Source organism: Herpailurus yagouaroundi, unplaced genomic scaffold (genome assembly GCF_014898765.1).
Source record: "Herpailurus yagouaroundi ecotype Mexico unplaced genomic scaffold, PumYag 483, whole genome shotgun sequence".
Classification (NCBI taxonomy): Eukaryota; Metazoa; Chordata; class Mammalia; order Carnivora; family Felidae; genus Herpailurus; species Herpailurus yagouaroundi.
The window spans coordinates 4,521,459-4,537,253 of record NW_024412700.1 but is presented as its reverse complement, the minus strand read 5'-3'; the positions used below and the strand labels follow the sequence as shown (position 1 = coordinate 4,537,253).

Below are 15,795 nucleotides of genomic sequence, written 5' to 3'. Positions count from 1 at the left end.
ATTTACCAGTGTTTCTTTTCGGATTGTACTTTTGGTGTTGTATCTACTGAATCTTTCTCTAACCCCAAATCACAGAGATTATTATCTCCTATGTTTTCTTCTAGATGTTTTATATCTGTAGGTTTTGTACTTAGATCCATGACTCATTTCGAGTTAATTTCTGTATACTGGATGAGGGATGAATTGAAATTTATATATTTTTTTGCATATGGGTAGCCAATTATTCTAGCACCACTGCTTGAAAAGTCTATTCATGTTTCCTCTGAATGGCCTGGGAAACTTTATGGAAAATCCATTGTCTATGTATGTGTGGGTGTGGGTTTATTTCTGGACTCTATTTTGTCCCATTGATGTCTCTATTTGTCTCTAGTTCAATACTGCACTGTCTGGATTGCTGTGGGTTGATTGTAAGACTTAAGATCAGGCAGTGAAGTCTGTTCTCCCCCCCCCACACCCCCATCCCCAAGCCCAAGTCTGTTCTTTTTGAGAGTGGTTTTAGTTATTCTAAGTCCTTTGCATTCCCCTGTGACTTTTTAAACTAGCTTGTCATTTTCTACACAAATGTCTGCGAGGATTTTGGATTGTGTTGAGTCTGTAGAACAAACTGGAGAGGATTAGCATCCTTACAACACTGAATCTTTCAGTCCCTGAACACTGTATACTTACTTAGTTCTTTAATTTGCCTCGGCCGTGTTTGCGTTTTTGTTTAGGTCTAGGACATTTGATGCTATTGTAATGGTATTACTTTAAAAACTTAATTTCTAACAGTTCTTTGCTGGTGTATTTGTGTATATTGGTCTTTTATTCTGCAACCTTGCTAAACTCACTTATTAGTAATAGTATCTGGTTTGTAGATTTTGTTGGTTTTCGTTGATGATTAATCATAATTATGATTAATGATTTGTGAATAAAGATAGTTTTACTTCTTCCTTTCCAACACGGGTGCTTTAATTTATTTTTCTCATCTGTTGCATTATCTGGAGCTTCCAGTACAATGTTGAATAGAAGTAGTGAGAGCAGACATTCTTGGCTTGTTTCCACCATAGGAAGAAAGCATTCTGTCCTTTACTGTTAACTGATAAGAACTGTAGTGTTTTTTAGCTTGTTTATTTTGGTGGATGCCTTTCACCAGGTCGAGGAGGTTCCCTTCTTTTCTACTTTGCTGGAGTTTTATCGGGAATGTTTACTGGGTTTTGTTAAATGCTTTTTCTGCATCTACTGACATAATCCTGTGGCTTTCTCTTTTAGACTCTGGTTAGTGTGCTAAATTACCCTGGGTGAGTCTTGAGTGTTAAACCAATCTTGCATTCCTGGGATAAGCCTCGCTTGGTCATGACGTATTATCTTTTTTTTTTTTTTTTTTTAATTTTTTTTTTTTTTACTGTTGGGTTCAATTTGATAAAATTTTGCTTAGGGTTTTTGCATCTGTACGAGTGCATAGATCTATAGTTCTCTTTTCGTTGTTGTTGTTGTTGTTAATATCTTTTTTCAGGTTTTGCTTATGTGAGTAATGCTATCTTCACTGAAACTATCCACAGGTATTTCCTCCTCTTCAAATTGCTGGATGAATGCTATACACTAAATGTTTGTGTCTCCCTGAAAATTCATACGTTGAAGCTTAATCCCCAGTGTGATCGTATTAGGAGGAAGGGGCCTGTGGGAGGCGTTAGGTCGTGAAGCTCTGCCCCCATGAGTGGGATTAGGGCCCTTATGAAAGAGGCCCCGAGAGCTCCCTTGCCCTTCCTGTCATGGGAGGTTATAATGAAAGATAGCTGTCTGTAAAACAGGAAGTGGACCCTCACCGGACATCTTGGACTTCTAGCCACAGACTGTGAGAAATAAATGTCTGTTGTTTATAAGCCGCCCGGTGTGTGCTACTCTGTTAGAGCGGCTGTAATGGACAGAGACAATGAGTTTTTATAGAATTGGGTTTTTTCCTTCAGCGTTTGAAATAGTTAATCAGTGGAGCCATCTGGGCCTGGAATTTACTTTGTTGAGAGGTTTTAACAACACATTAAATTTATATTATTGGTAGAGGACTACTCTGCTTATTTATTTCTTCTTGAGTGAGCTTTGTTGATGTCTTTTGAGGAATTTATTTCATCTATGTTGTCAAGTTTTTTTTTGGCATAAGGTTCCTTTATTATCCCTTTAATATAGATGGAGGTAGCCGTGCACAGCAGTGATAATTACCTATCTCATAGCTGGTGTTGGTAGTTCGTGTTTTCTGTCTTTTTTTCTTTAACAGTATTGCTGGAGGTTTATTGATTTTTATGGATCTTCTCAAAGGACCAGTTTTCGGTTTCATTTATTTTTCTCTGTTCTTTTTCTCTTTTCCTTTCATTGATTCACTCTTTATTATTTATTTTCTTCTGCTTATTTGGGGGTTTATTTTTCTCTTATTTTTCTGCTTTCTTAAACTTGAAGCTGTGTTCCCTGATTTGAGGTCTTCTTTATTTTCTAGCATTGCCTCTGAACACTGTGAGTTTCTAAGTATTGCTTTGGCTGCACCCCCTCGAACTTTCGTCTAAAGTGCTGCCATTTTCACTCAGTTCAGTATACTTTCTGACTTCCTTGTTATTTCTTCTTGGACCATGGATTGTTCAGAAGTCTGTTATTTAGTTTCCAAATATTTGAGGATTTTCCAGAGATGTTTGTCTGTTAGCGATTTCGAATTTAATTTCATTATGGTGAGGAAATATGTTTTGTATGACTTGAATCATTTTGAATTTATTGAGACTTGCTTTATGGCCCAGAACATGGTCTGTCCTCATGTATCTCCTTTGTGTACTTAAAAACAAGGTGTATTCTGCTATTCATGGGTAGAGTGTTCTATAAATATGAGGTCAGTTTAGTTGAGAATGTTGCTCAAGTTCTTTGTATCCTTACTGATTTTCTATCTGTTTTATCAATTATTGAGCGAAGGGGTTTGAAATCGACCACAATTGCAGATGTATTTATTTCTTCCTACATTTCTTTTTTTTTGCTTCATGTATTTTTGAAGTTCTGGTATTATTAGATGCATAAATATTTAGGACTGTTACATTCTCTTGATGAATTGACCCCTTTATAATTAGGCTAATGATGATGACATTCTTCATTCCTGGTAATCTTTTTAGCTATGAAATCTACTTTGTGTGACATTAATATAACCATGTCAGCTTTTATTTTTTTGATTACAATTACATAGTATACTTTTTTCCATTCTTATACTTAAAAACAATTTTTTTTGATGTTTTTATTTATTTTTGAGACAGAGAGAGACAGAGCATGAGCAGGGGAGGGGCAGAGAGAGAGGGAGACACAGAATCTGAAGCAGGCTCCAGGCTCTGAGCTGTCAGCACATCACCTGACGTGGGGCTCGAACTCACACACTGTGAGATCATGACCTGAGCTGAAGTCGGACGCTTAACCGACTGAGCCACCCAGGCACCCCTCCATTCTTATACTTTTAACCTGTTTGTGTCTTTATATTTATTTATATTTATTTATTATCTTTTAAAAATGTTTGAGAGGGAGAGGGAGAGAGGGAAGGAGGGAGGGAGGGAGGGAAGTGCAGAGAGAGAGGGAGAGACAGAATCCCAAGTGGGCTCCACACTCAGCACAGAGCCTGATGTGGGGCTTGATCTCTCACCACCATGAGATCACGACCTGAGCCGACATCAAGAGTCAGACACTTAACCAGTTGAGACACCCAGGTGCCCATGTGTCTTTGTATTTAAATAGTTGGTTCCTTAAAGATAATGTAGAGGGGCACCTGGGTGGCTCAGTCAGTTAAGTGTCTGACTCTTGACTTTGGTTCAGGTCATGATCTAATGGTTTGTAGGATCAAGCCCCACGTAGGGCTCTGCACTTGACAGCGTGGAGCCTGCTTGGGATTCTCTCTCTCTCTCTCTCTCTCTCTCTCTCTCTCTCTCCCTTCTCTCTGTCCCGTCCCCCACTCACATGCACGTGCTTTCTTTCTCTCAAAAATAAAAAAATAAAATAAACATTAAAAAAAGAAAAAAGTTTAAAAAAATAATTTAGAGTTGGATCTTGCTTTTTTATATAGTCTGTTAATCTTCATTTTTTAATTTGGATGTTTAGACCGTTTACTTTGAGTGCAATTACTGATATGTTTAAATCTACGATCTTGTTCTTTATTTTCTGTTTCTTCTCATCTCTTCTTTGTTCCCTTTTTCTTCTTTATCTTCATTTTTTCTGAATATGTTGCATTAAAAAAACTGATTCTCCTTTATCTCCTTTGTTGACCTGTTTGCTATAACTGTTTGTTGTAGTATTTGGATAGCTGCTCTCTGGTTCATAGTATACATTTTTAATGTCACAGTCCACCTTCTGGTGGTATCGTAGCCCTTAATAGAAGAGCCTTCTCACGGTGTATTTCCATTTCTCCCCTGGCTGTTTTCGTGCTCGTTATCATAAATTGTATTTGTACACGTTAAAAACCCTATAATACAGTGTTTCCGATTTTGCTCTGAACAGTGATCTTTCAAAGAGATTTAAAACTAACAAGTCTTTTATATTTACCTGCATAGTAATCATTTCTGTTGTTTTTCATTGCTTTCCGTAGATCTAGATTTCCTTCTGATACATTTTCCTTCTGTCTGTCTGGAGGACTTTTTTCAACATCCCACGTAATGCCGGTCTGCCAGTGATGGATTCTTTCCGCTTTTTGTATACATGAAATGTCTTTATTTTGCCTTATTTTTTTAAAGTTTTCACCGGATATGGAATTTCAAATTAACTTTTTCCTTCAGTATTTTAAAGATGTTCTGTGACTCTTTTCTCATTTCTGTAGTATTTGATAAGAAATCTTCTGTGATCATTATCTTTGTTTTTTTTTAATTTGTGTAAAAAAAAGATAATTTGATCTCTTTTTTTCCATATGACCATGTTTAAGATTTTTCTTCTTTATCACTGATTTTAAGAAGTTTAATTATGATGTGCTGTGGTGTAGTTTGCTTCAGATTTTTGTTCATTGAGTTTATTGAACTTCTTTGATTTGTCAGTATATAGTTCTCATCAAATTTGGAAGGTGTTCGGCCATTATTTCTTCAGATGCTTTTTCCCTCCTGTTCTCTTTCCTCTCCGTAAGGAACTCTTAGGACAAGCATATCATTCGTTTGAAAGGAATTCATAGTGCCCTCATGCTGTGTTCATTTTCTGTCTTGGTTTGCTTTCTGTGTTTCGTTTGAGTATTTTCTACCGGTGTGTCACATCTGCCACTAATCCCATCCAGTGCGTTTTCCATGTGTCACATGGTGATACTCCTCTGTAGAAGGTCCGTTTGGGTCTGTTTTGTATCTTCCGTGTCTCTATTGAACAAGTTCACTCTTCCAGCTTCTGAAATATAAGGTATACAGTTACGATTAGTTAATTGTCCTTGCTACTCGTTCTGTCATCTGGGTCATTCCTGGTTCAGTTGTTTACCCATGAGCATGAGTGGGCCCGTTCCCTGCTGAATACTCTAGAGCTTCTTCTACACATCTGGGTCCCCACCCCGTGCAACTCTCTGTCTACCCTGCGGTCCCCAGGTTCCAACTGCACCTCTTCAACTTAGCAAGATGGCTGGACCCTGTCCCTGTTACTCTCTGTGCTGCAGCCCGGAAGGCCTCTTCAGGCCGGAGCTGTGGCAGAGGTAAGGCCCGGCTCGCCTGTTGCTTGTCTATCAGCGTTATTGCCCTTTATTGCTTAATGTCCAGGGTCTTGCAAATGAAGGTTTTGTATGTCTTGTCCAGGTTTTTTTGGTTAATTCAGGTATGAAGGGAAAATCTGGTCTCTTTTATCCCATCTTGGCCCAAACCTGAAGTCAGTATTCCTAGTTGATGTAATTGAATGAAAATCTACTTGCAAAGTAAGAACAGTCAAAAGTTGAAGTCTTTGCTTTAATAGGATCCTCTCTATTCCACCCCAGAAGTGGACCTTCTCTTCAATTTTAGAATGACTTTATTTTTGAATAAATAAAACAGTTGGCAATGGGCCTATATACATTAACCCTGAAATTAATGATGCTTAAAAAGGATCGTATATTTTATTATTTTGTACCCTTTAGGTCATATTTATTATTTGATGCCTGCCTTAGGTATAAGTTTATTCCAACAGTGTGGTTTAGAGAAGGGAATTTGAAAACCTCGTCAAGATAATAATTTAACCATTGTAAGAGTCCAGAGGGAAAAAGTGTCGATCCCAGTGTTTTGTCAGAGAACACTTAACTTCTAAATTTATTTTTTTTATGACAAGATGTGTGTGTTCCTTTTGGCAGTCTTACATTAAAGCCATGGGTATCATGTCAGCCGTTTGTGTGGGATGCCAGCACACATGGTTTAATGATAAAGTTGCTTTAATGATCCCTTAAGCGTGTCAGGCTTTCCACGTCTTCATGCTAGTGAGGAACCAGAGTATGCTTGCTAGAAATCAGAGTCATCTCAGGTGGGCTAACGAAGGTGGGTTCTCATGATTCGTGTTGGTCTTCCCTGAAATGAGGTTCTTGTGAAGGTATAAGTTCATTATTCAAGGAATTATGCATAAAATGTTTTTAACTGTATCTTAGTGGGCGGAACTGACGCGTGGTTTGTCATGAAGATCATTTTATTCACCGATAAGATGGCTTTATGCTTAGCCATGCTTAACTAAGTAGGCCTTTAGCTGGTGTATATTTTACTTATCTTTTACAGAAATAACTTTTGAATGGGAATGAGCATTTCAGTATTTGAGTAGCAGAGTTAATAACATTTGATAATTGATTTTTTTGTTAGTATTATCTTAAAATTTTGCTGCCTTAATACCCTTTTTTAAAAAGAGTTTTTAGGGGCGCCTGGGTGGTGCAGTCGGTTAAGCGTCCGACTTCAGCCAGGTCACGATCTCGCGGTCCGTGAGTTCGAGCCCCGTGTCGGGCTCTGGGCTGATGGCTCAGAGCCTGGAGCCTGCTTCCGATTCTGTGTCTGCCTCTCTCTCTGCCCCTCCCCCGTTCATGCTCTGTCTCTCTCTGTCCCAAAAATAAATAAAAAAAAGTTGAAAAAAAAAATTTTTTAAATAAAAAAGATAAAAAATAAATAAAAAGTTTTTAATGTTTATTTTTGAGAGACAGAGAGAGAGAGAGAGTGAGCGAGCAGGGGAGGGGCAGAATGAGAGGGAGACAAAGAATCCAAAGCAGCTGCCTTAATATGTATGCTTTTATATCTTTCTCCAGAAATGGAGATTTTGAAGTATTATACATTTTTACAATAAATGTTAAAGTTAAAATTTTAAGTATTGTTACTTTTTCCTAAGTGTTGGCATTTTTAATAAAAAAGTACATTTTACAATTTAATAATTGCTGTGACATAGCCTCTCAGATGTTGGTTTAGGGGTTATTGTTTAAGGTTCAGTCTTATACGGGGTTTTCAGGACTAAAGAGCTGCATGTGTTGTCCAGAGTGATCTTTTAGTCGGACCATGTTAGTTAGATATTTAAAAGATTAAATTTGAAACGGCAGTGTCTTCAGAACTAGCCCCTATAACCTAATATTTTGTCTAGTGCTTTGTTGCACTGTAGCAACGGGCTCCTGTATGTCTGTGAGGTCAACCTGAGATGTCCCTGGGACCAAACATGTCATAAGGAGATCGCTCTCTGTCTGGGATTTCATATGAAGTCTTGGCCCTGACTCTCAGGGTACCAAGTTGAATCTGCCGAGAAGCTGTATGTCACATACCTTCCACTGCCCCTGTACTCAGCGTGTGGCACTGCTGTCCCCCCCGTGGTGCATAGGCCAGGTCCAGGGTGGTGGCGGAGTTACTGGTTAGCGTGTCCCCATGCTGTCCAAAGTGGTCTGTCCCCATAGGTTCACGAAGTAAGTCACTGGGCTGTGAAAAAACCGTGAGAACTCATATTTATCTTTACTGCTGTTATTTTTAAAGTCTGTTCTTTGTGTGTAATGTGAAAGTCAGTGAGTAGTACATATATAGTTTTAAAATAATTAGATATGCATATCTTGGGTATATATGTTCTGATTTTTTCTTTGTGAATGATGGTATATGAGTAAAATGTTCTGAAACCAGGTAAGACTCTTCTGGAGAATCTGCACAGGGTTTTATTCTATGATCGGTCACTTTCTCCGTCAATCATTTCATCATATGCAAGATTTCGTGTCTGTGTGCATCTCTGTGTTTTTCTTGTGGAATGATCTATGGCTCTGACCAGATTCTCAAAGGAGTTTGGTCCTAAACATCAAATAAACTAATTATCTGGGAAGCCTGGGCTGAAATCGCTGAAATGTGTTTTGGAAGGACTGTATCCTGTCTACAAATAACTTCCTAGGTTAAATTAAATGGTACTTAGTGTGAAAAATAAAATGTATAATTAGATATGTATTCCTCTTAACACAGTCAAGTTTTTTATCTGAGAAGCAGCAGCTGTGATTGTTGCTGTGACTCCTGATGTGTGGTCTGTGCTGCGTCCTCTGCTGGGGTCTGGGTCCCTTCACCATTTTTTTTTTTTTTAACGTTTATTTTATTATCGAGAGAGAGACACAGAGCGTGAGTGGGGGAGGGGTAGAGAGAGGGGGAGACACAGAATCTGAAGCAGGCTCCAGGTTCCTAGCTGTCAGCACAGAGCCCGGTGAGGGGCTCGAACTCACAAACTGTGAGATCATGACCTGAGCTGAAGTCGGATGCTTAACTGACTGAGCCACCCAGGTGCCCTATCCCTTCACCTTCTTTAAAATGATATTTTATCGTATGTTTTCATTAATCTTCTCTCTAAAATATCATGATAGAGTATTGTCCATTGGCCCTGTGTAAGTGTGGCTGTTAAAGAAATACTTTTTGAAACGTCCTATTTTTGTGATACTTTTGGATATGAAGGTGTTCCTGTTTTCTCTCTGCCCTGCTTTTGTAGAGCCGTCCCTGTAATAGGTGATGGGGTTGCTTTGGTGGGGGTGAGAGGTGAGTTCAACAGTCAGCTGATAAAATGAAATGGAGTTTGGTTACTCCTGAAATCCTTAGGCCACCCATAAAAGAAAGGTAATATGATCTTGTTTATACAGCCCTCTATCGTTAAAATTTTACATGATAGGCCCCAAGTGGCTCTTCGGTTTCTTCCTTGAAGATTGTCACCAGTCCCATCATCTGTCACTTGACTACTTGCGTGGTTTACTTATTTATTTACCAGTGGTCAGAAAAGTTCCTGGCATTCACACATTCTTTCTAATAAGTATTTGGCCTAGGGTACATTATCACTGAATAGGATGACTTTTTTTTTTTTTTTTTAAGACTTGTTTTTACTTATTTTTTAATTTTTATTTTTTTTTAAAAATTTTTTTCAACGTTTTTTTATTTATTTTTGGGACAGAGAGAGACAGAGCATGAACGGGGGGAGGGGCAGAGAGAGAGGGAGACACAGAATCCGAAACAGGCTCCAGGCTCTGAGCCATCAGCCCAGAGCCTGATGCGGGGCTCGAACTCACGGACCGCAAGATCGTGACCTGGCCGAAGTCGGACGCTTAACCGACTGCGCCACCCAGGCGCCTCTATTTTTTAATTTTTAAATTGTTTTAATGTTTTATTTATTTTTGAGAGCAAGAGAGACAGAGCACGAGCAGGGGAGGGGCAGAGAGAGGGGGAGACACAGAATCCGAAGCAGGCTCCAGGCTCTGAGCTGCCAGCACAGAGCCCGATGCGGAGCTCGAACTCACAGACCGCGAGATCATGACCTGAGCCGAAGTCTGACGCTTAACCAACTAAGCCACCCAGGTGCCCCAAGACTTGCTTTTAAAAATCAGTTTAGGTGAATTTAAATAGCTTCAATGTATATAACTATCCTGCATTTCAAGGTTTGTTATTGTACTCCACAAACCCGGAGCATCCAGTTCAGATTAATAATATTCCCCTGCCTCCCCTCTTAGTTTATTAGAACTACCCTATTAACTTACCCTAGAAAAGAATCACCCTGTTAGTTTATTCGTTTATGTAGTAATTATTAAGTATGGGCAAGCATGGCTCTAGGCATTGGGAACATAGGAGTGAAAAAAACAAAGTCCTTGTTCTCATAGAACTTACATTCCCGTGGGGAAGGTGGGCAGCAAAGACACCCGAAAGGAAAAGAAATTATTTCAAGTAGTGTTGTGTTACAAAGAAACGTCATTGGGGTAGCCGGCCATGGAGGGGTCCGGCTGTTTTATGTAGAGGGGACAGTTGCCTCTCTAAGGAGGTGACTCCTTAGAGTCACCTGGGACCTGCATGGAGAGGGGGACCGAGCAGTGGGGAGGTGCGAAGCCTGAAGTTTGTCAGGTGTCTCGTCCGCCACGACTCCACGACTCTTGTTTCCAGACTCAGTTGAGCACGCTGTGCTTTCTCCCCGTGAGCAGCGGCACAGTGGATGTCTTGTCGGTGTAAGCGTGCCGAGTGGCAGGGGTGTTTGCTCCAGCTCCCGCCGCTTCCAAGAAGAGACCGTGACACCCGGACAGAGTAGGTTAGAGCTGGTTGAGGTTGTTCCCCAGGATAACAATTACGGATTTCAACTAGGATACCTACTAACAGAAATGAGAAAGTCCATGGAATTTGATCTGTTTTGTACTTTATTTTGTAACGTATTTAAATATATTGTACCTGATTTTATTAAGGGCTATTTTATTTATTTTTAACAGGAATCACTAGATTTGATCTACTTGGAGACTTTGGAAGGTTTAATTGGCTGGGAAATTTCTATATTGTATTATCCTACAATTTGCTTTTTGCTATTGTGACAACATTGTGTCTGGTCAGAAAATTCACCTCTGCTGTACGAGAAGAACTTTTCAAGGCCCTAGGTAATCCTGAGGTTTATGGGTATTTTTCTCGCTTTCTACTAATTTTTAATTTTGCCATATGAATTGATTTTAAGTCTTCATCTCTTCATTTTTCCTGATGTGTAACACCTTAGAGGTCACATTTCTGACCCACTCCTTATTGGTTGTGCTCTTGTGTAAAATTATTTCATTAAGCCTCGGCTTCCTTATCTATAAAATGGTGATAATACCTTCTTCTCTTGTTGTGGATGTTAACTGAAATATTTCTTGTAAGGGCCTGAGCATAGTCCTGGCACATCAGAAGGGCTCAATAAAATGAGCTCTTTTATCGTTAAGACGATGGTGGTTGTGGTGAGGTGAGGGTAATAACGGGCTAAGCTTCTCTTTTGGTAACGACACCTCTTACTGTTTTTTAGTTGCAGATCTCTTTTGAGGCTTGGAGTTTACAATATCAAGCTGATCCATAATTCTCTTCCGTAAGCCAAACAAGTCAGGATAAAAATATTAGTGTTCTTGTCATTAATATGGGAGAGGGCATTCCTGAATCATGTAGTCCATGAGTCACATGTGTTGTGACAGTATTAAAAAACTCTTAGGTTTGGCTAAGGTATAAAGGGAATAAATGTAACTTACCAAATGTGTTTTCCATGCTTACTTCAACATTAGTACTAAACATACATCAGGCTTTATATTTTAGGAATACCAGGGCAGTAAAAACTGTCTTGCTGTATAAACCCTCTTGGGTTTGGAGTGTGTAATTTTATAATACAAGAAGGGAAAGGCAGCGATGTATTGCAGGGACTCCTAACATTAGGTCGTTTACCTAACTTGACATCATTTGAATGTTTATAGTCTGTGTTCTCTTGTGGCTTGTAGTGGTTGCCATAGGCCCCGTACTGATTAAGGTCCAGATAACCTCCACCTTCTGAGCAACATGAAGCTTCTCACCCAACCAAATTCTTCCAACCTCTGTGGTTGAAGGGATGACCTTTGGGAAGGAAAAAAGATTTCAGATTATCTACTCATATGTATTTTACTTTAAGTTCACTCTGTGAGGGGATGGTTGGTGAAATAGTGGCCTATAAGTGAAAGTGACATCTCATTTCAGCAGAAGCAGCGGATAATTGTGGATTTTCATGCCTAAATTTTCATAATACCGACAAGGTAAAAATCTGTAAGGTGACGTGGGAATCCATAGCTCTCCCCGCCAAATGTCTCAAGTGAGAACTTCATTTTGAAGCCCGTGGTAGCATCAGTGAGGTTAGTTAGCCATAATGTCAGGTCGATTCCCACTGACTAGTCACTGACATGAGACGGCTGTAGATGAATTACTGTACACTTAGTTTTGAGTTAAGTATTCTGGATATCATCTTTCTAAAGAAGCTTTTTTTAATGTAGGGAAGTATCATTAACCTAAGGTGAAGTCATGTATGTTGTGTTGGCCCTTTGACCATAATAGGCAATAGAATTATCAAGACTTGTGTAAAACCACTAGATGGATTTAAGGTTTTTTTGTCCAAACGTTTTCTGTTACTCTTTGGAATGCCTAAGGAGGACATGCATCATACCTAGAAAAAGATCCTCCATATTAAGTATATGTAATAATGTGTGACTCATCTGAGATCTTCAGTCTGATTTCACTGGGAATCGTAATTTGATTATAAAATTTAACTGTCTCCTTTTTTCCCCTCTTTTTTTTGTAGGCTTTTCCCCTCTGGTGCTATGTCCATTGACAATGACAGTGTCTGTCTCATAGAGTACCTGGTGTACTCCGGGTATATAAACAAACACTGGATGGCGGTGGAGGTGACTGTATCCGCACAGAGAGACGTTGTAGTTTTTTTTTTAAAGATGCGTAGCTTGTGCTGCCCCCGAGTTTTAGAAGTAACAACTGGAAATGTGTCCTAAAAGGGGATTCCCTTTTGCTTCGGGCGGGATTACCCCGCTGGTTCTCTGTCCGCCTAGTTCCTTCTCTAGCAGGCCATGTTGAAACACGCTTCCCCAGCAGCTGTGGGTTCCTGTTGTCACTCAATGGTTTGGCCATTCCTGGGATCAGAACTCTTTTTTATGTTAGATTGATTTCTTTTTTCCTTCCCATTCATCCATCATACACAGACTCAATTTTAGCTTTTCTTTTATGAACATATGCAGGTGATAGAAACTTTAAAATTCAGAGTGCTGTGTTGATTTAAGAGGGATGTAAAATTGCTTAACTGCCAGGTAGATAGCTATCTGGAATCTTAGAGGGAAAAAACCTCATCCAAGTATGTTTTTGAGGTGCCAACAAAGGTCTGAGCCTCATAAAAATGTTTCCTCAAAATCTTTTCCATAGATGGACTGGTTATATATTCTTGAATATCTTTGTGCTTCACTTTATTAGTAAGTGCTGAGAGCTTTGGTGCCACATGAACTATCTTCTACTTTTTATCCCCGGGAGGGCACAGTTGTGTATGTCAGGTGCATTATGTGAGTGACTGATGTATGATACAGAAGGAAACTAATGTAACTTTAGAAGATAGTGATACTTTCTTACTCTGTGAACTATCTTTGAATATTGGAATATTATTTATGTTCAGTTTATTCTTTTGCCATTTCTTGTCTTTTTCTTTTTGATCATGTTTTCCATTGCTTTTCTTTTTAATGACATGCTTAATATTTTGGTATGTCTTTCCATGTGTTTTCTTGTGTGTATACTTGTATGTGTGCATTTTAAAACAAGAACGCCATCATATTTGTGTCGGGTTAGGTCCCCCGGGAAGCACACTGGGTCTGTCTGGATGAGCTTGCGGGAGGAGGCGTGAGAGAGCGTGCTCCTGGGATCGGTGCGGGGGCGGGGGGCGGGAGGGGCACGGGAGTGGGGGGGGGTGGGGGAGGGAGTGAACTGAAGAAAGCGGAAGCCTGCGGGGCCGCAGAGCTGTGCCGAATTGTGGAGAAGGCGTGGCTTCCTGAGACCCCGCTGTCTACCGCTTAGGCCCCCGGGCGCCCCCAGTGGGGAGAAGAGGTCGCTCACCCTTAAGGGGCCTGGCCAGCACCTCCCAGCTTCCTCAGTGACACCGGACACTCTGCCTGGTTGGCCGTCTGCGCAGCCGCGCAACAGTACGTCCTTTCTCACCATTTTCTCAATTTTCCTGCAGGGCTGCATAAGCTTCACTTATCAGACACGTCAAGGGATTCAGAGACATCAAAGCCGTCTGCAAACGGGCATCACAAAGCACTGTGAGAACGCGCAGCGCTCTGCCACTGACCCGGGAGCCCCCGGCTCCCGACCGACCGCCCCGTCGGTCAGAAATGACTCGCCCCGGCGGTGCCTCCCGGTGAGCGCCCGGGCCCGGCGGCGCCACCGCTTTCACAGTCTCCTAAGAACTCGGCCGCCACAGGCCACGTGTCCGTTTAACTCCGTGCGGACCCCCTACTCGCCGGCCAGACAGGCTCCTCGGGGCGGCACGTTCTTCTGTGGACGCGGGTGCTGGCGGCGGTTGGTACAGTCACCCAGACGAGCATGTTTTGAGGCCAACTCCGGGGCTTTCTAAGAACTCAGTTAAATCCCATTATATACTTTGTTCAGGACGGAGAAGGCCGCGAGAAAGGCATCCTTGGTGCTTGGCTGTGAAGTGAAGGCCCTGCAGACACGCAGGCTTACGGCTGCCCCCGTTGGGTGGCGCATGGGGACGCAGCGCTTGCAGATGAGGTTTCTCCCCTCCTTAGGGAAAAGGACAGAAGCATATAGTTCCGGGTTTTGTTTCAGGGTGATAGCGATTGGCCTTTGAGTCCAGGGAGGAAGGCGAAATTCTTGTAAAACCCGATCCGTGGGAGGACACGTGGGAACGCCTGCCACCGCGCGGTGTGGTCAGCTCGGCCGGAAGTAGTACGTGGTCACCGTTCTCCGACGTCTCACGTGTATGCGACTCAGTATTACCTCTCGTAACATAGTTGCCGGTGTTGAATACACTTGTAACTTAGATTTTGCCTTATAGGCTATGTGTACACTCGGTTTTTTAAAGCATTTCTTCAGATATCTCTCAGTTCCTTGTTCTCCTGTGTCCCGTTATGAAACTACAAATCATCTGTGGTAGAAACCCCGCTGTCACCACACTCTTCAGGCTTTGGTTCCTTTCGTATATGCCGATTTAAACCTCAGATTTATAAAAGTTACCAGGTTACCACCCAGATGCACAATATCAGCATTCATGATGTAAGAATAGCTCTACGATGTATCGTGATCAGATAATCATTCAGTTACTGAATTGTAAATAATTCTTGGGATGGCTTCTTGACTTTAAGTCCACTGAATAAAACTATAAAATTGTACTCTGTGTTACGAGGCACTAGGATAGGGTACTGAAAATTGTGCATGCAGACACGTGACACGAGCCCCTTTGCACACAATTCATAGTTATGCAGTCTCCAGAAACACTTACGTTCACATGCACTGTGTGTATGGCAATAGATTGTCTGTGTTCAGACAAAAGTAAAAGAACAGTTTTCTCAAGTTGTTTTTTGGAGAAATTTATGAAAATCCGGCTGTATATATTTGACATAAAAAATTTCCATTTAGAGCCAAAATAATAAGAAAAATTAATCTGTGTATTCCTCAGTTCCATTGAGTATACCTCTCCTTTATTTATACCTCTGCATTTCCTTCTGAGCTTCTCTGCTTGTTAAGATGCAGCTTCGTTGTAAAATAAAAGACCATTTTGTGATTCTAAACAACTCAGTAAATACCACCAGTGTAGCATTGGGAATCTCTCAGCATGAGACCTGCATAGTGAGCAAATGAACAGAAGATGGCTATTTCCTAATTTCACTGATAATCACACCTATTTAAACATTAATTGCAAGCTTTGATTTTTACTGAAACTTGCTTGCAATCCATATTTTGAACAGACCTGGTCAAGGAAAGAAGAGAAAAGAAAGTTCTTTCAGTAAAAGAACATCACTTGTAACTTAACATCCGTAGGAAGTTCCTGGGTGTTTGTAAGATGTCTGAGAATTTCTGAGTCAAATATTAAACTTTTCAATGTCTGTATCAATTC

At 40.7% G+C, this 15,795-nt stretch overlaps 1 protein-coding gene across 5 annotated transcripts in view; it reads left to right on the top strand.

Annotated features, from left to right (window-relative positions):
* The window catches only part of LMBR1 (limb development membrane protein 1), a 154,810-nt gene extending 139,018 nt beyond the window's left edge, over positions 1-15,792 (top strand). For 3 of the 5 annotated variants that reach the window (XM_040464439.1, XM_040464441.1, XM_040464444.1), the window contains 2 exons: positions 10,622-10,783; positions 13,897-15,792. In XM_040464439.1, coding sequence (XP_040320373.1) covers positions 10,622-10,783; positions 13,897-13,982 — 248 coding nt within the window. In that variant the 3' untranslated portion in view covers positions 13,983-15,792. The remainder of the gene's footprint in view (positions 1-10,621; positions 10,784-13,896) is intronic. The other 2 variants (XM_040464440.1, XM_040464443.1) reach the window with 1 other exon arrangement.
* Positions 15,793-15,795: the final 3 nt, after the last annotated feature.